This window comes from Somniosus microcephalus, unplaced genomic scaffold, assembly GCF_052327205.1.
Source record: "Somniosus microcephalus isolate GS21.2 unplaced genomic scaffold, FLI_Smic_1.0 unresolved_chr1, whole genome shotgun sequence".
NCBI classification, from domain to species: Eukaryota; Metazoa; Chordata; class Chondrichthyes; order Squaliformes; family Somniosidae; genus Somniosus; species Somniosus microcephalus.
In genome coordinates, this window is record NW_028225179.1 from 143,921,181 (window position 1) to 143,948,400 (window position 27,220).

General features: G+C 48.4%; 1 protein-coding gene across 1 annotated transcript in view; it reads right to left on the bottom strand.

The window, feature by feature from the left end:
- Positions 1 to 11,668: 11,668 nt before the first annotated feature.
- Positions 11,669 to 27,220, bottom strand: part of LOC147096170 (zinc-binding protein A33-like) — a 45,251-nt gene continuing 29,699 nt past the window's right edge. Inside the window, exons 7-8 of the mRNA XM_085975042.1 lie at positions 13,163 to 26,370; positions 11,669 to 11,930 (exon numbers count right to left, since the gene is read on the bottom strand). Of these exons, the coding sequence (XP_085831168.1) occupies positions 25,832 to 26,370 (539 nt within the window). The 3' untranslated portion in view covers positions 11,669 to 11,930; positions 13,163 to 25,831. The remainder of the gene's footprint in view (positions 11,931 to 13,162; positions 26,371 to 27,220) is intronic.

The following is a 27,220-nucleotide window of genomic DNA, read 5'->3' on the forward strand; positions in this document are numbered from 1 at the left end:
AACTGTGTACATACCTCACTTCCTGTCATATGTCACTTCCTGTTGGACTGGTATAAATACTGGTCTGTTCAGTATTGTAAGAGGCTTCTACCAGAGGCATGGTAAAGACCTCTCTTGTGTATATAGTGTGTTTATAAGTTACTTAAAGCTTACTTTAAAGTTACTTGATGGTAAGTCTCCTTTTTCTTACATCAGCTTGTAAGTTACTGGGAGTAAGATAGAAGTTCCATATCCCCTATCATCCGCAAAGCTCAGGCACGGTAGAGTGAATGAACAGAACCCTGAAAACAGCCTTAAGCAAGGCCATAGCTGAAACTGGACAGGGATGGGTGGATGTCCTTCCGTGTATCCTGATGAGGCCGAGAGCCACCCCAAACAAGTTGACCGGACTGACACCATATGAACTCATGACTGGACGAGCAATGTGTCTACTGGAAGGAGTAGCATCTGGTAGCGAGGGAGTAGGACGCTTAAAAGATAAAATTAAGAAATACGTACAAACATTGGATAATCAATTGAAAGAGCTCAAACAAGAAGTTAAAGAACAACAAGACATCAGTGATAAAAATACACAAAAGCAGGGGGCCCTTGGAGCCCCTACCCAAGGTGGGCGAGCAGGTATTTGTTAAAATATTGCCAGAGAGATTGGGATTCTCACCTAGATGGACTGGACCATTTGAGGTTATCATGACCAGCGATACATGCGCATGTATAGATATGAGGGGAAAGGGTAGATGGAAACATTGGACTCAATTAAAACAATAAAGCAATAACCCATCTGATCTTAAATCCCACAGGAACAATGGAATAAACACCGGAGATAAATTAACCTCTGGTGACGACCAGGCTTCTGCTTAATTTAGGTGGGATTGAATTTTGACGTGTGTATTGTAATGTATAAAAATGTAGTGTTTGCTGTACCAATTTGGAAAGGTCTGGCTAAGACAGAGCAGACTATTTCCCCACCGGTGTAATAAAGACAACTTGACTATCGATCTAAAACCTTGTGTCGAGTGTTGGTTTAAAATACTCCACAACACAGACCAAGTCTGAATATCATCCAGGTCTTGTTGCATGCGGGCATGGACTGCTTCATTATCTGAGCAGTTGTGAATGGCACTGAACACTGTGCAATCATTATTGAACATCCCCATTTCTGAGCTTATGATGACGGGAAGGTCATTGTTGAAGCAGATGAAGATGGTTGGGCCTAGGACACTGCCCTGAGGAACTCCTGCAGCAATGTCCTAGGGCTGTGATGATTGACCTCAAACAGGCACAACCACCTTCCTTTGTGCTAGGTATTACTCCAGCCAGTGGAGGGTTTTCCCCCTGATTCCCATTGACTTCAGTTTTACTAGGGCTCCTTGATGCCTCACTCGGTCAAATGCTGCCTTGATGTCAAGGGCAGTCACTCTCACCTCACCTCTGGAATTCAGCTCTATTGTCCATGTTTGGACCAAGTCTATAAGGAGGTCGGGAGCTGAGCGGTCCTGGTGGAACCCAAACTGAGCATCGCTGAGCAGGTTATTGGTAAGTGCCTCTTGATAGCACAGTCGATGACACCTTCCATCACTTTGCTAAAGATTGAGAGTAGACCGATGGGTCGGTAATTGGCCGGATTGGATTTGTCCTGCTTTTTGTGGACAGGACATACCTGGGCAGTTTGCCACATTGTTGATGGATGCCAGTGTTATAGCTGTACTGGAACAGCTTGGCTAAAGGTATGGCGAGTTCTGGAGCACAAGTCTTCAGCATGATAGTTAGCCATTTTTGGATATCATGTGGAGTGAATCAAATTGGCTGAAGACTGGCTTCTGTGATGGTGGGGACCTCAGGAGGAGGCCGAAATGGATCGTCCACTCGGCCCTTCTGGCTGAAGATGTTTGCAAACACTTCAGCCTTGTCTTTTGCAGTCACGTGCTGCTTTCCACCATCATTGAGGATGAGGATGTTCATGGAGCCTCCTCCTCCTTGTTTAATGGTCCACCACCAAATTTCATGACTGGATGTGGCAAGACTGCACAGCTTTGATCTGATCAGTTGATTGTGGGATTGCACTCTTTATTTTGTGTCCTTCAAAAGTTGACACACTTAGATGCTGAGCGATTATTTCCCCTCGCTGGATAGTCTAGAAATAGCTGGGCATAGTCTCAGGATAAGGGGTCAATCATTTAAGACTGAGATGAGGAGGAATTGCTTCACTCAGAGGGTTGTGAATCTTTGGAATTCTCTACCCAGAGGGCTGTGAATACTCAGTCATTGAGTATGTTGAAGGCTGAGAAAGAATGGACTGGGCTTTGATCAGCTGGGCTTAGAAATAAAGTGAAATTCGATCAGGAGCAGCATGTTCTCCCTCTGAGTGTCAGCAACAGCTCCTGTGCTCTGGGCAGCTCATTCACGGGATGAGTTAGGCCCCAAATACAATATTAAATGTCAGTTCAATCTCTGATTTGTTATATTTTTTATGTTTATTGATTACACCTCCGCGAAGCGCCTTGGGATTTCCCCCTGTCTATATTAAACTAAACTCGAGCTATAGACCGGTAAGCCTGACATCGGTAGTGGGGAAAATGCTAGGGTCCATTATAAAAGATGTAATAGCAGAGCACTTGGAAAACAGTGACAGGATCGGACAAAGTCAACATGGATTTACAAAAGGTAAATCGTGCTTGACTAATTACTGGAATTTTTTGAGGATGTAACTGGTAGAATAGATAAGGGACAACCAGTGGATGTGGTGTATTTGGACTTTCAGAAGGCTTTCGATAAGGTCCCGCATAAGAGATTAGCGTGTAAAGTTCAGGCACATGGGATTGGGGGCAAGGTACTGACTTGGATAGAGAACTGGTTGGCAAACAGGAAGCAAAGAGTTGGAATAAACGGCTCTTTTTCCAAGTGGCAGGCAGTGACTAGTGGGGTACCGCAGGGATCGGTCCTAGGACCCCAGCTATTCACTATATATATTAATGATCTAGACGAGGGAACTAGATGTAATATCTCCAAGTTTGCAGACGACACAAAGCTGGGTGGGCGTGTGTGCTGTGAGGAGGATGCTGAGAAACTCCAGTATGATTTGAACAGGTTGGGTGATTGGGCAGATGCATGGCAGATGCAGTATAATGTGGATAAATGCGAGGTTATCCACTTTGGTGGCAAAGACAGGAAGGCAGATTATTATCTGAATGGCAATAGATTGGGAGAAGGGGAAGTGCAACGAGACCTGGGTGTCCTTGTGCACCAGTCGCTGAAGTAAGCATGCAGGTGCAGCAGGTGGTTAAGAAGACAAATGGTATGTTGGCCTTCATAGCGAGAGGGTTCGAGTACAGGAACAAGGATGTCTTGTTGCAGTTGTACAGGGCCTTGGTGAGACCACACCTTGAGTATTGTGTGCAGTTTTGGTCGCCTTATCTGAGGAAGGATGTTCTTGGCATGGAGGGAGTGCAGCAAAGATTCACCAGACTGATACCTGGGATGGCAGGAATGATGTATGAGGAGAGATTGGGTCGATTGGGCTTATACTTGCTGGAGTTTAGAAGAATGAGAGGAGATCTCATTGAAACTTATAGGCCTAGAAATTGGGTTTTGGCTTAGCCAGGGCTTTAGCGCCGGAAATTAGTGCCGGCGCTAAGTCCCCTGCTCGCGCCAAAAATTCAGTGGCGCCGCGCCCAAACGGCTGCCGGCGCTACTGAAGGGTCTTAGCGCCTGGAAAAGGGCGCTAACTGCCGTTTCGCGCCGCAATTCTGGCGCTGCGGCACCCGATGCGGTGCGGCAGGCTGGGGAAGTGCAGGCCTCCTCCTTCCGTTAAGGAGGAGCTGCCTGCACCCGGCCGCGGCCCGCGCAAATCTGCTTAAAAATGAGCCCGGCACATCGGACAAGTGCTGGGCTTGCATCTGTTCCGGGGGGGGGGAGGGAGGAGAGAAGTCCGGGGAGGGAGCTGCGGGCAGGCGGCCGGCGGGAAAGCAGCCGGCCGCTGCGGGGCCTTTAATGCGCCGGCGCTAACTGCAGTAAGGCACCTCTGACAAAACGCTGGTTGCGGCTGCCACGGGCGAGGTGGCCGCAACTCAATTTCGGAGTTCGGGCGGGTTACCACGGCAACCGGGACGCTGCGCACACCGATGACGTCATCGGTGCCGGCGCAGCGCTACCGGAGCAACGCCGATTTAGGGCCCCAGGGAATTTCACTACTGGCCATAACTCCGGCGCAAGGCCCTCTAGCGCCTCAAATGAGGCGCTAAGGCTACTGAATTTTCAGCCGATAAAATATTAACAGGACTAGACAGACTAGATGCAGGAAGGATGTTCCCGATGGCGGGGGAGTCCAGAACCAGGGGTCACAGTCTAAGGATAAGGGGTAAGCCATTTAGGACAGAGATGAGGAGGAATTTCTTCACCCAGAGAGTGGTGAACCTGTGGAATTCTCAACCACAGAAGGCAGTGGAGGCCAATTCATTAAATACATTCAAGGAGTTAGATATATTTCTTAAGGCTAAAGGGATCAAGGGATATGAGGAGAAAGCAGGGACAGGGTACTGAGTTTGGGTGATCAGCCATGATCTCATTGAATGGCGGAGTAGGCTCGAGGGGCCGAATGGCCTACTCCTGCTCCTATCTTCTATGTTTCTATCCCAAACTCTGCCGCCCGAATCCTAACTCGCACCAAGTCCCGTTCACCCATCGCCCCCTGTGCTCGCTGACTTGTGTCGGCTCCTGATCCGGCAACACCTCGATTTTAAAATTCTCATCCTTGTGACGCAGCCACGGGTTCCTAAGCAGAAGTGGAGACTTTCCCTCCCCAACCGAAGGGTGTCGGGGCAGATTGTAGCACTTGTATTGCTGCCCCGGCCAAGATTAGCTCCTTTTGCTCAGACTGAGGATCCGGGCTGTGTGGTTCAATTACTCTCCATCTGTTGGCCAGAGTCTCTTCCTTTGAGCAGACTTTACTTTTCATGTAAATCATCCAGCAAAAGTCCTGATTTGAGATTTTATTGCCTTTTTTTGGTAGATGTTTTTCCATTCATCATTGTTGGGTTTACAGTGAAGTATCTATCACTAGAATTAATTGAACAAATCCAATGGCTGCAAAATCACCAGGTTTTCAACATGAAGCTCTGCAACACCAGGGGGAGCTGCTGGTGTACTTAATATAAAATCTCTAAACAGAATAAAACTGCCCCAATCCTTGCACTCTTTATTTTGGACCCTATAAAAGGTGGCAAATCTAACTCTCAGAAATGCAAATTAAACTTGCTGTCTTCTAATTCATAGCCACGGAAAGTATTCTGTCTGTTTTTGCAATAATTTTTTGTAATTTATTTACTGGTAGTGCTAAACTATTGCAGTGTCAGCTGTTACTCAGTGGCCAACACACTCGCCTCTGAGTCAGAAGGTTGTGAGTTCAAGTCCCCACTCCAGAGGCTTGAGCACAAAAAAACTAGGCTGACACATCCAGTGCAGTACTGAGGGAGTGCTGCACTGTCGAAGGTGCCGTCTTTCTGAACAGACATTAAAACCTGCTCTCTCAGGTGGACTTAAAAGATCCAGTTGTTGAGGCTGCCGCGGAACACGAATGGAGGCCGAACCGATCTGAGGAACACATGGCTTTTATTACATTCTCTTGAGATGGCTGCCCCAGCTCTTCTCTCTGCTAAACCCGAAAACAGAATGAGGGCGACGCCCGCTCCTTTGTCATGCCTTAAAGGCAGCATGCTTCTTAAAGGCAAGGTGCCCGATTTATTGTCCACGGACGGAAAAGTGGATTGCGCCCGCTTAGGTGGAGATCCGCCACACAGCTCCCCCCAGAATCCGCTTAGGAGGTGTGGACGAGACGGTGCGGTGGTCTGATGGGCCGGCCGGAGCGGCTCTTGTAGGACGCCGGTGGACATGGAACGGCCGGGCGTGGAGCAGCCGGGTGTACTGGCTTGAGGGCAGGTCGGCCGCGTGGTGGTGGACGAGCTACTGGGACCTGCTCACCGGGCTCCGAGTGTGCTGGCTTGAGTCGGTCAACCGACACTTTTTCAGTCCTGTCGCCCACTTGTAGGTTGAAAAATTTGTCCCCAGCCTGTAGCACTTTGTAGGGCCCGTCGTACGGGGGTTGAAGGGGTCCGCGGTGGGCATCGTGCCGGACGAAAATGAACCATGCCTGGTGCAGGCTTAGTGGGAGGTGGATTCGCCGTGCTGGGCAATGGGCGCCGGTGAGGCGAAGTCGTGGCGTTGCTGGTCGGCTGACCAGGGTGTCGTGGCGGTGGGCAGGAACTCGCCGCGTACGCGCAGCGGCTGGCCGTACACGAGCTCTGCTGCCGATGCGTGGCGGTCTTCTTTAACCGCGGAGCGCAGGCCAAGGAGGACCCACGGGAGTCGGTCAGTCCAGGCACCGTCCTGGAGGCTGGCTCGAAGAGATGCTTTCAAGGATCTGTGGAACCGCTCACACAGTCCGTTGGCTTGGGGGTGGTACGCTGTGGTGCGGTGAATGGTCACCCCGAGATTGCGTGCGATGGCGGTCCAGAGTTCAGAGGTAAATTGCGGACCTCTGTCCGAAGTCATGTCGGAGGGGACGCCGAACCGTGCGACCCAGGTGCTGACGAAGGCTCTGGCGATGTCGGCGGTGGTGGTAGAGGTCAGTGGGATTGCCTCCGGCCAGCGCGTGGTGCGGTCGACAATCGTCAGCAAGTGCGTGTGGCCTTGCGACGGCGGCAGGGGCCCGACGATGTCCACGTGGATGTGGTCGAATCTACGTGAAGGGACGGTGAACTCCTCGAGGGGTGCTTTCGTGTGTTGCTGCAGCTTGGCCCGTTGGCAGGCTAGGCAGGAGTTGGCCCAAGTACGCACATCCTTGCGACGGCCGCGCCAGACAAAGCGGTTGGCTACCAATTTGATGGATGCGCGGGCGCCGGGGTGGGAGAGGTTGTGGAGAATCTCGAATACCCGGCGGCGCCAGGACGCTGGGACGGGCCGAGGTTGAGATAGGGATATGTCGCACTTGACCGTGACTGCGGTCGGGCCGCAGGAGAAGTCAGCCAGGCGTAGCCCTGGTAGGTTGGTAGGTGCGGAGAGCAGATCAGGGTCCGTGAGCTGGTCTGCTGCGAGTTGAGCGTAGTCGACTGCCAGGTGTGCGGCGTGGATGGCGGGGCAGGAGAGGCAGTCGGCTACCACGTTGTCTCGGCCGGAGAAGTGTTGGATGTCCGTGGTGAATTCGGACACTGCCGCGAGCTGGCGCTGCTGCCTGGCGGACTAGGGGTCAGTTGTCTTTGCCATTGCGAATGTCAGGGGTTTGTGGTCGACAAACGCAGTGAAGGGGTGGCCCTCCAGCAAAAACCGAAAATGGCGGACCGCCAGATACAGCGCGAGGAGCTCGCGGTCGAAGGTGCTGTACTTGACCTCTGGGGGGCGTAGTTGGCGGCTGAAGAAGGCAAGTGGTTGCCAGGCGCCGTCGACCCACTGCTCGTACACGGCGCCAACCGCGTGGTCGGAGGCGTCCGTGGTGAGCGCTACTCTGGCATTGGGCCGTGGGTGCGTGAGCAGGGTGGCGTCGGCGAGCGCGGTCTTGGTGGAGTTGAAGGCGGCTGATACGTCTGCCGTCCATTCGACCGCCATCTTGCCGCTCCTGCCCCGGAGGGCTTCGTACAGGGGCCTCATGAGGGACGCCGCTTTGGGGATGAAGCGGTTGTAGAAATTCACCATCCCGAGGAACTCCTGGAGTCCTTTGATGGTGGTGGGGCGGGGAAATTGCTGGACGGCCTGCACCTTGGTGGGCAGGGGAATGGCCCCAGCATGGGTGATGTGGTGGCCGAGGAAGTCGATCTTGTCCCGGCCGAACTGGCACTTGGCTGGGCTGAGGATGAGCCCGTGGTCGCTGAGGCGCCCGAACAGGATGCGAAGGTGTTCGAGGTGTTCCTGCTTGGAGGGACTGGCTACCAGGATGTCGTCCAGGTAGACGAACAGGAACTTCAGGTCCCGAAGGACCGAGTCCATGAGACGTTGGAATGCCTGGGCCGTATTTTTGAGGCCGAAGGGCATCCGCAGGAACTCGAAAAGCCCGAAGGGGGTGATTACGGCCGTCTTGGGGACGTCCGCGGGGTGGACGGGGACTTGGTGGTAGCCGCGCACCAGGTCGACTTTGGAAAAGACTGAGCGGCCGGCCAGTCTAGCCGAGAAGTCCTGAATGTGCAGCACGGGGTACCGATCAGGGGTGGTGGCATCGTTGAGGCGGCGGTAATCCCCGCAGGGGCGCCAACCCCCGCCTGGTTTGGGGGCGATGTGGAGTGGGGAGGCCCAGGGACTGTTGGAGCGGCGGATGATGCCGAGCTGTTCCACAGTGGCAAACTCGGTCCGCGCGATCTCCAGTTTGGCCGGGTCCAGCCTGCGGGTGTGGGCGTACACTGGGGGGCCTGTGGTGGGGATGAATTGTTCCACCCCGTGTTTGGCGACCTCCGCGGAGAAGGTCGGGTTGGTGAGGGCCGGGAATTCGGCCAGGAGTGCCGAGTAGTCATCCGTGGCCCGGGCGTGGCACTGTGACACCATGTCGGCGGGTGGCCATGGCGCCCAGGATGGGGGACATGGTGTTCATGTCCACGAGGCGGTGTCGAGGGATGTCTACCAGTAGGCCGTGGGCGCACAGGAAGTCTGCGCCGATGAGAGGGGAGAGTACCTTGGCAGTGATGAACTCCCATCGGTAGCGGCGACCAGCGAGGTCGAGGGTGACTGTGCGGGTGCCGTACGTCCGGATGTCCGAGCTGTTAGCGGCAGCCAGCGCCTGTCCTCGTTCGCCCTTTTGGATGGCGAGGGCGGAGGCCGGGATGATGCTGTCCTGAGCTCCAGTGTCGCACAGGAACCGGCGGCCAGTTTTGTCATCCGTGACGTACAGCAGGGAGCCCGCGTGGCCCACGGCCATCGCGGGGGCTGGTACGGGGGCGGACTTGAAGGAGCAGGGAGGTATGCACCGTTGTGCCCTGGGGCCGAACCGTGCGTGGTAGTAACAGTAGCCCGGGTTTGTGGGGCGCGAAGGCCCCGTGGGCCCCGTGGCTGGGCCTTGTGGCCGCGTGGTGGCCGGTGAGGGGCGCGCCCAGGCTGTGGCTGCCAGGTCCGGAGCGACGTCACGGCTGGAGTGAGCGGACAGCAGCTTGTCGGCCTCGTCGGCCAGGGCTTCTAGGTCCGTGAGGCCGGACGCCACGATCGCTGGGCGGATGCTGGGAGGTAGCTGGCGGATGAACAGCGTGCGGAAGAGGGACCCGGGTGGGCTCTCGTCGGTGAGTGAGAGCATGTGGGAGAGGAGGTCTGACGGTGAGGCGTCACCGAGGCCTGGAAGGTCGAGGAGGCGGCGGTTTCGCTGGTATGTCGAGGTCGTAAATTTTTTAAGGAGCGCGGCCTTAAGATGTGCATACTTGCCCTCCTCTGGTGAGTTCTGCAGCGCTATCCAGACCTTCGTGACTGTGGAGCTACTGAGTGATGCGACGAGGTAGTCATACTTCGTCCCATCTGTGGTGATGTGTCGCAGCCGGAATCGGGACTCAGCTTGGAGGAACCAGGCTTCGGGTTGGTTTTCCCAAAACTCCGTCAGTTTCACGGAAACTGCGTTCGTGTCTGCCATTGCAGTGTTCGGAATACGTTCTGAGCGTCGGGGTCACCAATGTTGAGGCTGCCGCGGAACACGAATGGAGGCCGAACCGATCGGAGGAACACATGGCTTTTATTACATTCTCTTGAGAGATGGCTGCCTCAGCTCCTCTCTCTGCTAAACCCGAAAACAGAATGAGGGCGACGCCCGCTCCTTTGTCATGCCTTAAAGGCAGCATGCTTCTTAAAGGCAAGGTGCCCGATTTATTGTCCACGGACGGAAAAGTGGATTGCGCCCCGTTTAGGTGACGATCCGCCACACAGTGGTAATATTTCGAATTCGAGCAGGGGAGTTCTCCCCAGAGTCCTGACCAATATTTATCCCTCAACCAACATAACACAAACAGATTATCTGGTCATTATCACATTGCTGCTTGTGGGAGCTTGCTGTGCGCTGATTGGCTGCCGCGTTTCCCACATTACAACAGTGACTCCACTTCAAAAAGTACTTCGTTGGCTGTAAAGTGCTTTGAGACGTCCGGTGGTCGAGAAAGGTGCTGTATAGATGTAAGTCTTTCTTTAAAGGTGGTGAAAATGATGGAATTGTGCTGTAGACCTTTCAACATCTGTAAAGAGAAACGGACAGGCTAGCGTTTCACGTATGGACGACCCCCCTCCCCCTCATCTACTGGGCATTTCAGCTCAAGATTCCCACCTGTAGTTAACTTCACTCTGATACTGACTGGGCTTGCTGTGCATTTCCAGCACTTTGTTTCTATTTGATTTCCAGCATCTGCAGCTTTTCTTTAACCTCACCAACCCTAATCTCACCAACTATCCTCCCATCTGCCACTCTTCATGAACTTCAGCTCATCCAAAACTCTGCTGCCTCATTCCTATCCTGCACCAACTTTCATTTGCCCAACACCCCACCCTTGCTGACTTACATTGGCTCCTGTCCCTCAACGCCCCATGTTTAAATCCTCACATTTAGGTACCTCGATGGACTTGCCCTTCCCTATCTCTAACCTCTTACAGTTCTACAATCCCCCAAACCCACCCCCACCACAGCACAAACTCACACTCAGTTTCTCTGAATTTGGCTGCTTGTCCATCCCCATCCCCCCCTCCCTGCCCTCTCCCTTCGCCCCACAGGCTGTGGTTGTGCCTTCAGCCGACTAGGCCCCACACCCTGGAATTCGCTCCCTAAACCTCAACTCCTTTGAGACTATTCATAAAACCCACCTCTTTGACCAAGCATTTGTCCACCCACCCTAATGCCTCCTTCTTTGACTCAGTGTTTATTTTATTTGGTTACTCTTTCTGTGAAGCACTTTGGGACATGTATTTATGTTAAGAACATAAGAATTAGGAGCAGGAGTCGGCCATACAGACTGCTCCACCGTTCAATAAGAACATGGCTCATCTTCAACCTCAACTACAATTTCCTGCTCAGTACCCATATTCCTTGATTCCCCTGCAGTCCAAAAATCTATCTTTCTAAGACTTGAATGTACTCAACTACTCAGCATCCACAGCCCTTTGGGGTAGAGAATTCCAAAGATTCACAACCACCTGAGTGAAGAAATTACTCCTCATCTCAGTCTTAAATGGCCACCCCTTATTCTGAGACTGTGACCCCTAGTTCTAGACTCTCCAGTCAGGAGAAGCAACCTCTCAGCATCTACCCTCTCAATCCCCCTCAGAATCTTCTATGTCTCCGGCGCGGCGGGCCGCCCCCGAGCGCGTCTCCAGCGCAGAGCGCCTCCCCCGAGCGCCTCCCCCGAGCGCGTCTCCGGCGCGGAGCGCCTCCCCCGAGCGCGTCTCTTTCCCCCAGTCTCTCTCTCTCCTTCCCACACAGACAGACAGAGACAGACAAACTCATTTATATATATAAAAATGATTTCTACTTTTTTCATAACATGCCCTCAAAAAACCCTCGGCACCGCCGGGCACTCCAGCTAGTTATATAATATATATGTATATATTTCTCTATATATCTATATATTTGGGCTTGACACTATTTAAAATATTTTCACTTAAGACTTTTAACTATCTAAGAAAGGAAGTGGATTCAGATGCATGTCCAAGCACATAAATAATAGTGTTCAAAATCCACAGTGTGACAGATCTTTTATTATTCTTTGTACACCAAGAAAATATAAGTGCTGAATTGTATTAATGGACACATACAATAATGCTAAATGATACTATCAGTTACACCATTATTTTTGCAACAATTTTCATCTTATCATGTTCAAATTGATATTTACGATACCTAGACTATTACACATTAATGCCCAGAAATTAGAGTGTGATATTTGTGTACAAACGCTTAACGTGTTTATATGAAATTACTTTGTCGGCGAGGTGTTAGCCTGTAAAAGAAATGGATTAATGCTTCTGTTAAAATAGCAAAGTCATTTTATATGAATGAATTAAGCATTTTTATGCTAGTAATGTAGCGTAATTTCTAGGCTTAACAGCCATATTTCCCAATTAGACAAAGGGTAAGGGAGAAATCACAAACTGATAATGACGGGCGTTGTAAACACTGCAACTGCCGTTAAATTTCAATTTAGTTTGCTGCACATGAATGTGGTAAGCTCTGTGTTTGAAAAGGTTCCAAGTAAGATAGAGCTTATTACTTTTGAAATGCTATTTCTGCTTTGTGGGTATTTAAGAATATTTATTTATTATTGATGTGGAGGACACTTTAGGTGTTCCATTTCCGGCACTTCTGCTCTCACCCTTCCCCTCCCTCCCGGAACCACGATAGGGTTCCCCTTGTCCTCACCTTTCACCCCACCAGCCTCCACATTCAACGGATCATCCTCTGCCATTTCTGCCACCTCCTGCGTGATCCCACCACCAAACGCATCTTCCCCTCGCTTCCCCTTTCAGCATTCCGAAGGGACAGGTCCCTCCGCAACACCGTGGTCCACTCCTCAATCACCCCCAACAGCCCCTCCCCTCCCCACGGCACCTTCCTGTACAAGCGCAGGAGATGAAACATCTACCCTTTTACCTTCTCCCTTCCCACTGTCCAGGGCCCCAAACACCCCTTCCAGGTGAAACGATTTACTTGTCTTGCAATTTATTATACTGTATTCACTGCTCACGATGCGGTCTCCTCTACATTGGGCAGATTGGGTGACCGCTTTGTGGAACACCTCCAGTCAGTCCGTAAGGGTGACCCCGAGCTTCCGGTCGTCTGTCACTTTAATTCTCCGCTCCACTCCCACTCTGACCTCGGCCTCTTACACTATTCCAATGAAGCTCAACGTAAGCTCGAGGAACAGCACCTCATCTTTCGATTAGGCACTTTACAGCCTTCTGGACTCAACATTGAGTTTAACAATTTCAGACTATAACCACCGCCCCCCCCCCCCCCCAATTTTTTCAAGCAGCAGCTGTTTGATTCTGCCATCCCCATTTGCAACATTTAACCACTCCTGCCTTGCATTTTAGCACAGACTATCCCTGCAGTTCCTTCCTCCCCTGCTCGCGCCCCCCCCCCCCCCACCCACCCCCACCTTCCCTGTCTCTGCACCTGCTTAAAATCTGTTACATTTCCAACTTTTTCCAGTTCTGATGAAGGGTCACAGACCTGAAACGTTAACTCTGTTTCTCCCTCCACGGATGCTGCCTGGCCTGCTGAGTGTTTCCAACATTTTCTGTTATTTCAGATTTCCAGCATCCACAGTATTTTGCTATTGTATTAGGTGTTTCATTAGTTTGTTTGAGGCACAAAGTACATCTGAAACAGAAATACCCTCATGTGGGTTTAGTGACTATTACTAAAACACTCAAAAAAGAACTATTTTATTCAAATACCAAAGTGAAGGGCAATGACCATAGTATGAGACAGCATCAAATGTGAAGAGTGTAAAAGAGAAGTTGGAGTAATCGGGAATTAGCAATTAGGTGACAACAAGTTTGCATTTCAAAAGCCTGTGGATTGTAGGTGGAAGGGAAGGCTGAAGAAAGTTAGGAGTTCCACAGTTTTGAAGTCCTGAGAAAATATTTGTTGGAGTAGGAAACTGCAATGAGTTTTAATTTCAACATAATGAGGATACTGGGAACAGGAAAAACATATATGGTAGTGTATCTGCAGCTTGGAAGAAACAAGAGGGGAATGTTTAGAAAAACACTAACAATAGTATTAATAACACAAAGAGAGACAAGAAAGATTGAAGTGAAGAGAGAGAGGTTGGAGGCTAGAAGTAAGAGAGGGATCCCCTATCAAAGGAGAAGCCTTTACTTATATCCTGTCCAAAATTTGAGGGGTGCTTGAAGAGCCTCACATCCCCACCCAGTAAGGGAACAGCATTTATGTTTTTGATGGACTGGGGTGTGTTGGAAAGTTAAGGATTATTGAAGAGGAAAATGTTTGGCACTATAATAACTGTTCATAAGAAAGAAGTATGATAAGAAGAAGTATGATAAGAAGATAAGACATTTGTGAATGAATTCAATAGTTTGTAAATTTCTGGAATGTCAAAATAATTTTTTTAAAGAAAAATAGAACTACTGACTTATATGCAAGTCAAATGTTATTTTAAGCACATTATTATTATTTTTTTTTTTTTTTTTTTAAACTGCTGTCATTTTACTTTACAAGCTAAGAAATTACCATACTCCTTAACTTCTTTTTCAAAAGAATATTTATAATTTAAAATAAATATTGTGGAGTGCCTTACAATGGCTTTGGTCATTAAGGCCAAAACCCTGACTTCTCCTTTCTCGGTCTTTGGGAGAAGACTCCAAAGGGAACTCTGCACCTTTCTGGACAGAATAGTGCAATAATTTGTTTGAAGAAGTGACTGAGTTGCTAACCAACATTTATGTTCTCTGTTTATATAAATAATATATTTATTATATTATAAAGAATTGTGCTTTTTTTCTCTTGATTGAGAAGTGAGCAACCCATCTATCTTTTACAGGAGATCGATGCATGTTGAATGAGGAGTCTAGCCTCCTGTGCTGCAATTGTTTCAGAGGAGAAAACTTTACTATCATGGGGAAAAGCAGGGGAGTGGGACTAATTAGATAGCTCTGCCAAAGAGCCAGCACAGGCACGATGGGCCGAATGGCCTCTTTCTGTGCTGTATGATTCTATATATCCGGAAATCTCTCTCAACCGGCAAAATTCAGGAGTAGGTTCAGGTAAGTTTTACTATATATTAGTGGGCGTGTAACCAGGGTTCCTGGATCTGTGGCCGTGTAACCGGGGTTCCTGCACCTGTGGCCGTGCAACAGGGACTCCTGGATCTGTGGCCGTGTAACCGGGGTTCCTGCACCTGTGGCCGTGCAACAGGGACTCCTGGATCTGTGGCCGTGTAACCGGGGTTCCTGCACCTGTGGCCGTGCAACAGGGACTCCTGGATCTGTGGCCGTGTAACCGGGACTCATGCACAAGTGCCATGTAACCGGGGCTCCTGCACCTGTGGCCGTGCAACAGGGACTCCTGGATCTGTGGCCGTGTAACCGGGACTCATGCACAAGTGCCGTGTAACCAGGGCTCCTGCACCTGTGTCCGTGTAACCGGGGCTCTCGTACCTTGGTAAGTATACCTCTCTATAATCCAGACTTTTTGATCAACCGGTACCACGCCGGTGCCAGATAAAAAAGTTTCTATATATATATCCACATCTATATGTCTCTGTATCTATAAATACATTTCACACACGCTAGAAATGAGACTTAGCAATTAAATGTAGATTTTATTCAAGTACAGATTACTCGATTTCCACTTGCATTGAAACTGAAGACTTGCAGTTAATTGAAGGCGCATACATAATCAGTTAAAGCAAGCGCACAAATGGAAGATAATATATCTACTTAGCACAGGCAATACTGGGCCCAATATTAATCATCTTTGTTTACAAGGTGATGATGTTGCTCAGGGTGAGCACGAAGTCAAATGACTTGCGCTCCAGCCAGAAATTGAACGTGAACAACAGAACGTCCAAGATGCAGTTAAACCCTGTGGTGGCCATTCTGTTCAGCTGCTGTTGGCGAGCACTAAAAGCCAAGCACAAGTACGGAAGGAGAAGTGGACTTTTTACCCATCTAGCCCATTCCTTCTACAGACCATATACACTCCATGTGAACATGGACTTTACCCATTTAATCCCCAATTACTTAAAATAAAATGGAATCAATTACGGGCCAATAATGTGGAATTCATCCTCGGTTAACTCCAGGTTAGAAATCAGGGAAGGCACAAAGGATAGGATTTCACATGCGTGTCATGGCCATTCTAATCTTAAAATAATTCAACGGTGCAGGCATAACTCGCCACTGGCATTGGGAAAATAAAAATACTTGCATTTGTATAGCACCTTTCACAACCTCGGGCCGTCCCACAGTGCTTTACAGCCAGTGAAGTACTTTTGAACTGTAGTCATTGTTGTAATGGAGGAAACACAGCAGCCAATTTGCACACTGCAAGCTCCCACAAGCAGCAATGTGATAATGATTGGATAATCTTCCTTAATGATGTTGATTGAGGGATAAATATTGGCCAGGACACCAGGAAGAAGTCGTCTGCTCATCTTCAAACTAGTGCCACGGGATCTTTTACATTTAGTTGAGAGAGCAGATGGGGCCTCGGTTTAACGTCTCATCTGAAAGACGGCCCCTCCTACAGTGCAGTACTGAGGGAACGCTGCACTATGTGCTCATGTCTCTGGAGTGGGACTTGAACCCATGACCGTCTGAGTGGCGAGAGCGCAACCACTGCGACAATGAGAACAGGTGTACCGTATAAACCTGGAGACCATAAAGGTTCCAGGCTCAGTTTCCAGTCTGTGCTGACCTCATCTGCTGCAGCACACATGCACTCAACATCCCCAGTGTAGGGAGAGGGGGGGGGGGGGGGAGGGCAGGGGGAGATCAGCTAGTGATCCTGCAGCTCATCGCTATCCAATAGTCCTTGTTGGAAAGTACAAATGTATAGTCATCAGATGAGCACAGAATTGGACTCAGCTGCAATGCGACCCCATGGTTCAATAGTCTAACAACAATCCCTGTCTAGGCTCACGAATGAAAATGGCTATGGTGAGATACTGGGCTGCAGATAGATTAGCCACATATAATCCATTTTCTTTGGATCAATCCATTGTTTGAACCAGCATTCATAGGGCTCCTCCAGAGCTCAAGGTTCATCTATTTCCACAGAGCAGACACACTGCGGTCAGCTAAGTGAAATCCACTTGCAGCGACGTCTATTTAATATTTAGGTCAAGGGATCAAGCCGTTTACAGGCTAATCATATATACTTTCAGTTTCCACCATGCAACTGCGAACTTTACCCTGACACTTCAGCTCCACTTCAGAATTAATGAAAAAAAATGTAAATTTACATGTGAAACTTACGATGCAATATGACAACTTCCCTTTATCCTGTCTCAGGAACATCTGCTTTACTGATCATGATCTAAATCACTGCTGGCATGAGGTTGGATTAATATCTTTGGCAACTGTTACACTTCCTTCTCCACATTCTCGCTGACACTTCATTTACATTGAAAGGACAAACTTGCACAATGCATTCTGCCCGAGTCCAGGGAGCAAGCAGAGTTTGATGAGTAGCAGTTTTATTCAGTCATTCTCTCCTCTCTCTCCACCCCCTCTTCCCCATGGTAGTAGAGGTCAGTGCCATTTATTGGATCATCTGCTGGAACTCAGGTCAGGTGACCACCTACACATACCAACCACGGCAACGCCAGTCACAAAATTAAACAGTCCCCCAATGGATCCGTGAGTTCTATCCAAATGAATAGCTGATGCCAAGCAGCCCAAGGTTTGATCCCTGGTTGCTGATGATCTCAGCTATGGCAATGGTAGGGGCAACACAATCGGTCTGGGTTTTCCTCAGTTGAGGAGGGGAAATGAAAAGTCTTCTATGTTTATTGCCCTGATCTGTATCCAGTGGCCGAGGTTGGAAAATACACTCGTATGTGGATTTTGAGCGAAAAACAGGCTCCAACTTGGCTTTGATGCTGTGCACAATCAACTGATGCTTATCGGCAAGCCTCACAACAACTTGCATTTATATAGCACCTTTAACATAGTAAAATGTCCCAAGATACATTAACAAAATTTGACACCAAGCCACATAAGGCGATATTACAAAAGGTGACCAAAAGCTTGGTCAAAGTGGTATGTTTTAAGGAACATCTTAAAAAGGAGAAGCTGAGGTTTAGGGAGGGAATTCCAGAGCTTAGGGCCTAGGCAGCTGAAGGCAGAGCCGCTAATGGTGGAGCGAAGGAAATCAGAGATGCACAAGAGGCCAGAATTGGAGGAGTGCAGAGGTCTCAGAGGGTCACAGGGCTGGAGAAGGTTACAGAGATCTCAAGGGTCATAGGGCTGGAGAAAGTTAGAGATAGTGAGGGGGGGGGCAAGGCCATGGAGGGATTTGTAAACAAGGATGTGAATTTTTTAAATCAAGGTGTTGCCGGACCGGGAATTAATGTAGGTCAGCGAGCACAGGGGTGATGGGTGCACGGTACTTGGTGCAAGTTAGGATATGGCCAGCAGAGTTAGTCATAGAATGGTTACAGCATGGAAGGCGACCATTTGGTCCGTCGAGCCTATGCCAGGATGAGCTCAAGTTTACGGAGGGTGCGTAACAACAACTCGTATTTATATAGTGCCTTTAACATAGTAAAACATCCCAAAGCGCATCACAGGAGTATTAAAAGACAAAAAAATTTGACACTGAGCCACATAAGAAGTTAGGACAAAAGCTTGGTTAAAGAGGTAGGTTTTAAGGAGCGTCTTAAAAGGAGAGGGGTAGCGAGGCGACTGGAGCAAGAGACCAGAGCCTGACTGTGGAACTGAACCCCAGTAAAAAGGAGTCAAAAATCCTCAGGAGACGAGAAAAATGGGGAGAAAAAAAAGTGCAGAAATACTACCAAAAGAAACGAACATTTTGTTTTTAACATTCAAACCAGGCAAACCCAGTCTAGACAGATCGGGACCAAAAAATGTGACATAAAAAGCTGGGGAACATTGGTCCCAATAACTAGTACTGCAGGAATTCAGAAGCTAATTTCACAGTGAAAAGAAGCTTGAGAAACTGAAGGTCAACAAAGCTCGAGAGAAAGTCTTGCATAATCCCCATTAAAAAGTCACTGTTGCTTTCAGAAAGCAAGCATGTGACAAGAGGACCCCACAAGGATACCAGCTCCAGAACCTGCAACCCTCTCCTCATGGAACTCAACTAGGGAGCACAACACCCAAAAGGATTTTGTGAAATTTTTGTACTATTTCCAAATTTGGCCTGCTTCTTGAAGGGGCATTTTGGGCTGTACAAAAACTATACAGAGTTACACAAGAGTCTATAGCACAGAAACAGCCCATTTGGCCCAACTGGTCTATGTTAGTGTTTATGCTCCACATGAGCTTCCTCCCACCCTACTTATCCTTCTATTCCTTTCTCCCTCATGTATTTATCTAGCTTCCCCTTAAATGCATCTATGCTGAAGTGGGGAAAAGAGTTAAAATGACATCGCTGGCAGTTTCACTGAATGGTGTAAGACAGACAGGGGCTAACATGAAAGGCCGCATCCATAAAGATGCAGTCAAGATAGCTGACCTTTAAAACAATTAAGTGGAGACAGGATGTCCAGCATTTCAACTACCCTTAACAGCTTTATTATCTGGGTCACATTCCAAGTTATCTTTGATCAGCATTGAGCAGTTTGAGTGAATGACTGACGAGGCAGCTAACACATGTCTACCTTAGGACATGTAACCAATTCGTGAAGGTGCATGCCAAGATCCAATCAGGTTGCAGGAATGAATTGTGCATGAGCTGGCCATGTGTTTCATAATGTATAAAAATGTAGTGTTTGCTGTAACAATTTGGAGAAGTCTGGCTAAAGACAGAGCAGATTGTCTCCCCACCAGTGCATTAAAGACAACTTGACTATCGATCCGAAAACCTTGTGTCGCGTGTTGGTTTAAAATACTCCACAACAATGCTATTCACCTCAACCACTCTTTCTGGTAGCAAGTTCCACATTCTCACCATTCTCTGGGTAAAGAAGTTTCTCCTGAATTTCTTATTGGATTTATTAGTGACTAGCTTATATGTATGACCTCTAGTTTTGGACTCCCCCACAAGTGGAAAAATTCTCTCTAAAAATTAGCGTCAATTATTGATGGCTACAGGTCTGTCACCGGTGAAGACACCAGTTTGTAGGTGGAATTATACCTCCCCATTTACGTCGACGCAAAGTGTTCTCCATGACACAGAAGTCCAGCGTCACGTCCTGTTCAGCTCTGGAATGCAGCACTGAGAATCCTTTGGGAAGGTAGCCTCACGCCACTCAAGTTTGACACCATGTGGAGTATAACTCCTGTTGTGGCTAAGCCAGGTTTTTAAAAGAAAAATAATTGAAAATAAGAGGCCTGTTACACATAGTGTAGACTTCGATCAATTTAAAACAGGGTCTTCTAATATTTTGACAAACTGGACACTCCCGCCAGTACTCTCAAGACATTACCAGGTTGGGAATGCAGCATTGTGCACTCTGAGCAGGTATGTATGGTGCTTCCTCTGCAACCCACAGCATAGCATGTTTCGACCACTCTCACGACCAGCAATATCATAGAATGGTTACAGCACAGGAGGCCATTGCACGCGTCAATCCCATGCCGGCTCTCTGCAAGAGCACTTCAGCTAGTCCCACTCCCCCGCCCTTTCTCCGTAGCCCTGCAATTTTTTTTCCTTCAGGTACTTATCCAATTCCCTTTTGAAAGCCACGATTGAATCTGCCTCCACCACTCTTTCAGGCAGTGCATTCCAGATCCTAACCACTCGCTGCGTAAAAAAGTTTTCTCTCATGTCGCCTTTGGTTCTTCTGCCAATCACCTTAAATCTGTGTCCTCTGGTTCTCGACCCTTCCGCCAATGGGAACAGTTTCTCTCTATTTACTCTGTCTATACCCCTCATGCTCTCCTCTCAACCTTCTCTGCTCCAAGGAGAACAAACCCAGCTTCTCCAGTCTATCCACATAACTGAAGTCCCTCATCCCTGGAACCATTCTTGTAAAGCCGTCACATCCTTCCTAAAGTGCGGTGCCCAGAATTGGACACAATGCTCCAGTTGAGGCCAAACCAGTGTTTAATAAAGGTTCATCATAACTTCCTTGCTTTTGAACACTATGCCTCTATTTATGAAGCCCAGGATCCTGTATGCTTTTTAACCGCTTTCTCAACCTGCCCTACCACCTTCAACAATTTGTGCATATATACCCCCAGGTCTCTCTGTTCATGCACCCCTTTTACAACTGTACCCCAATGTAACTGCAGCACGAGTATTATACATCATTAAGGCATGTTGTCCTCAGTATGATTTCCACCCCCCCCCCCCCCCCCATTGTCAATCAATATGCTATATAACCCCAGCAACAACACAGATATTAGAACCAACCAGTTCAGGGTTGTTTTAATACTGGAACACACAAAATAACAATTTCTTGCAATGCAAAAGCAACATTTCTGCAACAGCGTCTTAATAAAACACAAGATTAAAAATAAATTACAAACTTTCCAAAAATTAAAGACTATTAAAAATATTGCAACAAAAATTAATGCACGTTTGAAGTGACTCAATTAATTGCTTCAAAGCTGCTCGACTGACTACATTAATAAATTCTTGCCACACGTGGGAGTAGAAATTCTTGGTGTGCTGTTTTAATAGTCACCAATCCATTTACTTGAAGCAGGTTAAAAACCTAAAATGGCAAATATGGGAATGTCATCCAAATGAGTCGACACACACGGGTTAAAAATAGCACATCAATGAATTTCCACCTCAATGTTGTTACTGAGTAAATAATAAAGCAAGGACTGTCTGCAGTTTCTTTCCTCAATGTTAAGCCACAGGGTAAAGTACTTGAACACAATTTAGTACGATAGCAAAATACTGCAGATGTTGGAAATCCGAAATAACAACAGAAAATGCTGGAAAAACTCAGCAGGTCAGGCAACATCCGTGGAGAGAAATTTGAGTTGACGTTTCGGGTTTGACCCTTCTTTTGGTTAAGTTGTGAACCGGTTCTATTTGTGATGACACTAGTCCTATGATACATATATTTTTTTTTTTTACATTGTGTTCATTCACCTGCAAGATTTACGACTTGCATTTATCAAATTACATGATGCATAATATTCAGTGTTTCTAAAGATAATTTACTGGGGGGTGAATTTTCTTTCCAGAGAAGCTCTCCTTAGATAGAGAAGGTCAAGGGGCAATTTAAGAGGTGTTCAGAATTATGAGGGGTTTTGATAGAGTAAATTGGGTGAAACTGTTTCTACTGGCAGGAGGGTTGGCAACCAGTGGACACAGATTTAAGATAATTGGCAAAAAATATCCAGGGTGGGGGGGGGGGGGGGGGGAAAGGAGAATTTTTTTTTTTTTTTTTTTTTTTTTTTTAAATGCAGCGAGTTATTGCAATCTGGAATTCACTGCCTGAAATTGTGGGGGAAACAGATTCAATAATAACTTTCAAAAGGGAATTGGGTAAATACTTGAACGGGAAAAGTTTGCAGGGCTATGGGGAAGGAGCAGGGGGTGTGGGACTAATTGGAGAGCTCTTTCAAAGAGTCAGCACAGGCACAAAGGGCCAAATATCCTCGGCTGGATTAAAAGACCAGGACTCCATGGTTAAAAATGGTGTTGCGCTAATCCATTGCCCCACCCAGTTCCCAGATTTTAGAAGTTTACCAAGGTGGTCAAAAAAAGGGTATAATTGTTGCGCGCACATACAAGTCATAAGCAATGTTCCCTCTAATTTTGTTTTGGTGCGCGCTCCCTTTAAATTTGCTGAACGCGTGCACGGTACCCTTTCCAGTAGCAGCAGCTGGTATGCAGCCTGCGTGGGACCTCCCGATTGGTGCGTGGCCATGCACCACAGGGGGAACACTGGTCATGAGTATGCTGTATAAAATTTGCTCTCCATGTAATTCATGTGGACGAGCAATTTAGGGATACCCAGCTTTTCATAGATGTGCAGCATGAGTTTAAACCCACACTCCCATTAGTTGGAATTAATTTCAAAACTGCTAAAACCAAAAGATCTTGGCCTAGGGGTGGGGGTTCTGATTTAGGATTCATCCACTAATGAGGTAACTGCACCAACAACCTCATTCCAAAAAGAACATTTAAATGGTCCACATTTAAAACAGGCAGCCGCTTATATAGGCCAAAAAGCCACAACAGTTATCCATTAACGTTGATTTCAAAGTTGCCAGTTACAGCGTCTTAAAGGGCGCCGTTTATTGCGGGCTGTGCTTACTCACTAGTTTGCAGCTCGTTAAGGTGGCACAGAATGCAAGGAACAAACACCTCGTTAATGTTTAATCACCTTGTGTGTACTTAAACCTTTCTAATCACCTCGAAGCGGAGGGGAGGGGGGGGTGGGTAACAGTTTGTACTGAGCAGCGACTACAGTTTTTAAATAAAACTGCAGTTCGAAATGGAGCAGAGTGGAAATAACTGGGTACACGGCCAGGACACAGAAGGAACATTCTTGTTATATAGTAGAGCAGGTGTTCTCAACTTTTTTGCTTCTGAAGCTCCCCCCCGCCCCCCCCCTCCAACATTATAAAAATTCCAAGCGAGTACAAGATCTTTAGTTATGTTTTAAAAGATGAAATAATCACAGGATTGAATCAACTAAGGCATAGAGGTTGCACAAATGGGGCATTTTCCTGAAATTCAAGTTCACAACCCCCTGAAAATTTAGCAGTGAGCTGTTGTGAGCCTAGCAGGAAACAATCCCCTATTGCTGGTTCTTCGTTCACCAAATGACATAATTGCTGGGTGGGGGAACGAGAGGGATGAGGAGCATTGTTCCCTTTAATTTTTTGGGGGGTGCACGGCCCATTCAAAATACCGCGCCTGCGTGGTTTTCCTCCATTGAGCAGCCGGTGAGCCAGCTGTGTGGGAGGTCCAGAGCGCTGCACGGCCGTGCAGCTTAAGGAGGAGGTTATTTTTTTCCTCAAATCATGGACAACGTTCAATTTAAAGCATACATGAAAACATGCACACTCCTTCTTTCATGAAGATTTTAATAATCAACTGAATATATGAATCCAGTACTCAGTGATTAAATACACATCTGCAATATTTAACTAAGAAAAATTATCATGGGTAGGCACTTATGACCTTGAATTTCTAGTCAGTGGCAAGTCAGGTAGCACTGCACCTTCAGCAAAGCCCCTGTGGGGAAATAGGCAGTAATGGATTGTGACTAAAATAATTCAATGACTAAGCTTTAAAGGGAATGTCGTCACTTCACATTTCCTATTACTGTACTGTAATCAGAAGATGACTGAGCTTGATAACAGTACAATCAGGCTGCCGAGTGGAATGTGTAAGCTGAATAGTTAAAACTACGCTCGTTACTGGCCAGGATTGCATGCTGATAAACACTCGGGTTGTTGAGATACTTACTGGCTTGCCTTTGACTGTATAAAACCTTCCCCCCACCCCCTCAAACTCAGGCCTCACTCCCACTGCACCTGCACCCCAGCGACCCCGACTCCAGGCAGACACCTGCGCTGTAACCTAACTTCAATGGCAACTGTGTGATTGGCAAGCTGTCCAGCCACTGACGTGCGCCGGGGAGGGTCCCACCTTCTCCCCGCACCAATTGGCTGGCGGACCCCTTGAAGCCATCTCGCAGAGCCCACGGGGCCACGGACTCCCGGTTGAGAACCCCTGTAGTCGGGTACTGTAATGGCGCTGCCACGTTATACCAGTACATCGCGTACAGTGGGCACTTTGAGTTCGCACAGCACCCGCTATAAGCGGTGGGACTGTGTATAAATTATTGTTTCAGCAATTCATAGAGAACAGAATTCTAATGCTGTTCACAGCAAAGTGGTTGATTTGTGCGATATCTCCATTAACCCAATACAGAGATGCCGTGGATGCATTTCCCTGCTCTCCACCTACCATGATACTGAGCCATAAAGACAATAAGGTCCCAGACAGTGGTGAGAATGTGGAACTCGCTATCGCTACCACAAGGAGTGGTCGAGGCGAATAGAATAGAAGCATTTAATGGGGAAGCTTGGTAAGTAGCTGAGGGAGAAAGGAATAGAAGGATATGCTGATAGGGCGTGGACCAGTTGGTCCAAATTGCCTGTTTCTGTGCTGTAAAATTCTATGCCGTCTGATCTCTGCTGAGATAGCTGGTCATTGCCCTGGGATTGGGGTTTGGCGGAAGAGATAAACGTGAACCATGCTTCCCACTCCTCATTGCTTGCCAGTAACCCCAACAGTAGGAGACCGTCTCTTGCCCATTTGTTATTCGTTCATGGGATGTGGGCATCGCTGGCAAGGCCAGCATTTATTGCCCATCCCTAACTGTCCTAGAGAAGGTGGTGGTGAGCCGCCTAATTGCCCTTGAGAAGGTGGTGGTGAGCCGCCTTCTTGAACCGCTGCAGTCCGTGTGGTGAAGGTGCTCCCACAGTGCTGTTAGGGAGGGAGTCCCAGGGTTTTGACCCAGCGACGATGAAGGAATGGCGATATATTTCCAAGTCAGGATGGGGTGCGACTTGGAGGGGAACTTGGAGGTGGTGGTGTTCCCCTGCACCTGCTGCCCTTGTCCTTCTAGGTGGTAGAGGTCATGGGTTTGGGAGGTGCTGCCAAAGAAACCTTGGCGAGTTGCTGCAGTGCATCTTGTAGATGGTACACACTGCAGCCACGGTGCGCCGGTGGTGGAGGGAGTGAATGTTTAAGGTGGTGGATGGGGAGCCGATCAAATGGGCTGCTTTGTCCTGGAAGGTGTTGAGCTTCTTGAGTGTTGTTGAAGCTGCACTCATCCAGGCAAGTGGAGAGTATTCCATCACACTCCTGACTTGTGCCTTGTAGATGGTGGAAAGGATTTGGGGAGTCGGGAGGTGAATCACTCGTCGCAGAATACCCAGAACATTTTTTCTTTTTTAAAGAAACACCCATCCTGGTCGAACAGCCTGCTAACATACTCTCTGGAATCATAGAGGAAGGAGGAGCCCCCTTTGGAGCTTGGAAACTGGCGACTTGTGGAACCCCCCACTACCCCCGGGAGATTTCAGCACCTTCAGGAGAGATCTGGGCTGGAAGGCGAGAGACAGTGTTCAGGGGGGGGGGGGGGGGGGGGCGGGGGGGGGTGGTGGGAGGAGGGGGGAGAAAAATCTTTGAATACCCATCTAAGAAGATGCAGGTAGAAGTGGTCCCCACACATGCAATTCCCAGCTCCCCACAGGTTATTCACAAGTACAGGTGCTGTATTCTCAGCATCCCACTATTGCTCTTGGCCACCTTCAAGCCAGGGTAAAAGAAAGGATAGACCTTCTCAGTGAAGGTGGCGTGGAAAGTGAAGAGATGGGAAAAGATATCCGCATCGTAAAAGGAAACCCTGCCTTCTTCGTAGTCCAGGTAGACCCCAATCCGGGTGGGATTGCCCTTCACCTCGATCACTTTAGGATGGACGAGAAAAGCTCCAAAGCTGTCCTTCTCCCTGTAGATGGTCCAGTAGCCATGCTTGGGAGATTGCCGGAGGTCACCCTTCCGGTTGATGGACTCCTTGGCGATGCCCAGGCTCCAATCTTTGCCGTCCCCCACGTCCACTTGCCAGTAGCGCTTCCCTGAAGTGAACCCATCGGTGCCCAGGATGAAGGTGGCAACGTTGAACCTCTCCGGGGTGTCGGGAACCACCTTGGGCTTCTCGTTGTACCTCACTCGGGTCGGACCACAGAGGGAGAGGTGGGAGCAGGCAGTGGCAGGGTTGAACGTCAGATTCGACAGACCTGTAAAGATTATTCAACATTAGAACGCATCGAGACAGATTTTTTTAAAAACTTAGCTGCTTCACTGCTGTCAATATTAGTGTGGACTGGTTAAAGAAAATTGGCCCGTTTTCTCTCTTGCTCAGAAAGAAAGTTAGCATTTATATAGTGCCTTTCACAACTTCAGGACGTTCCCAAAGCGCTTTACAGTCAATGAAGTACTTTAGAAATGTAGTCAGTGTTGTAATGTGGGAAACGCGCCAGCTAATGTGCACACAGCAATCTTCCACAAACAGCAATGAGATAATGACCAGATAATTGTGGGTTTTTTTTGTGTGATGTTGATTGAGGGATAAATATTGGCCAGGACACCAGGGAGAACACCTCTGCTCTTCTTCCAAATAGTGCCAAACGTTCTTTTGCATCCCCACCCCACCCCAAGAGGGCAGACGGGGCCTCAGTTTAACATCTCATCTGAAAGACGGCACCTCCAACACTGCAGCGCTCCCTCAGTACTGCACTGGGAGTGTCAGCCTAGATTTTTGTGCTCAAGTCTCTGGAGTGGGACTTGAACCCACAATCTTCTGACTCAGAGGCAAGAGTGCTGCCCACTGAGCCACAGCTGAAGGGCAATTACTCTTGCTGGAGCGCGGTTCCACAAGCCCCAGCCAGTCTCCATTACCCTTAACCCAAGCGCCCACACTCCATGTGAGAATTTAGACAGTGTGCATCAGCAGGCTATCCAGAGTGTGGGCAGGGCAAAACAAAATCACAGCCAAGTCTGGTCATGTCCTCGTTGGACTTGCATAGGAACAGGAGAAAGTCATTAATTCACTCGAGCCTGTTCTGCCATTCAATTGGATCATGGCTG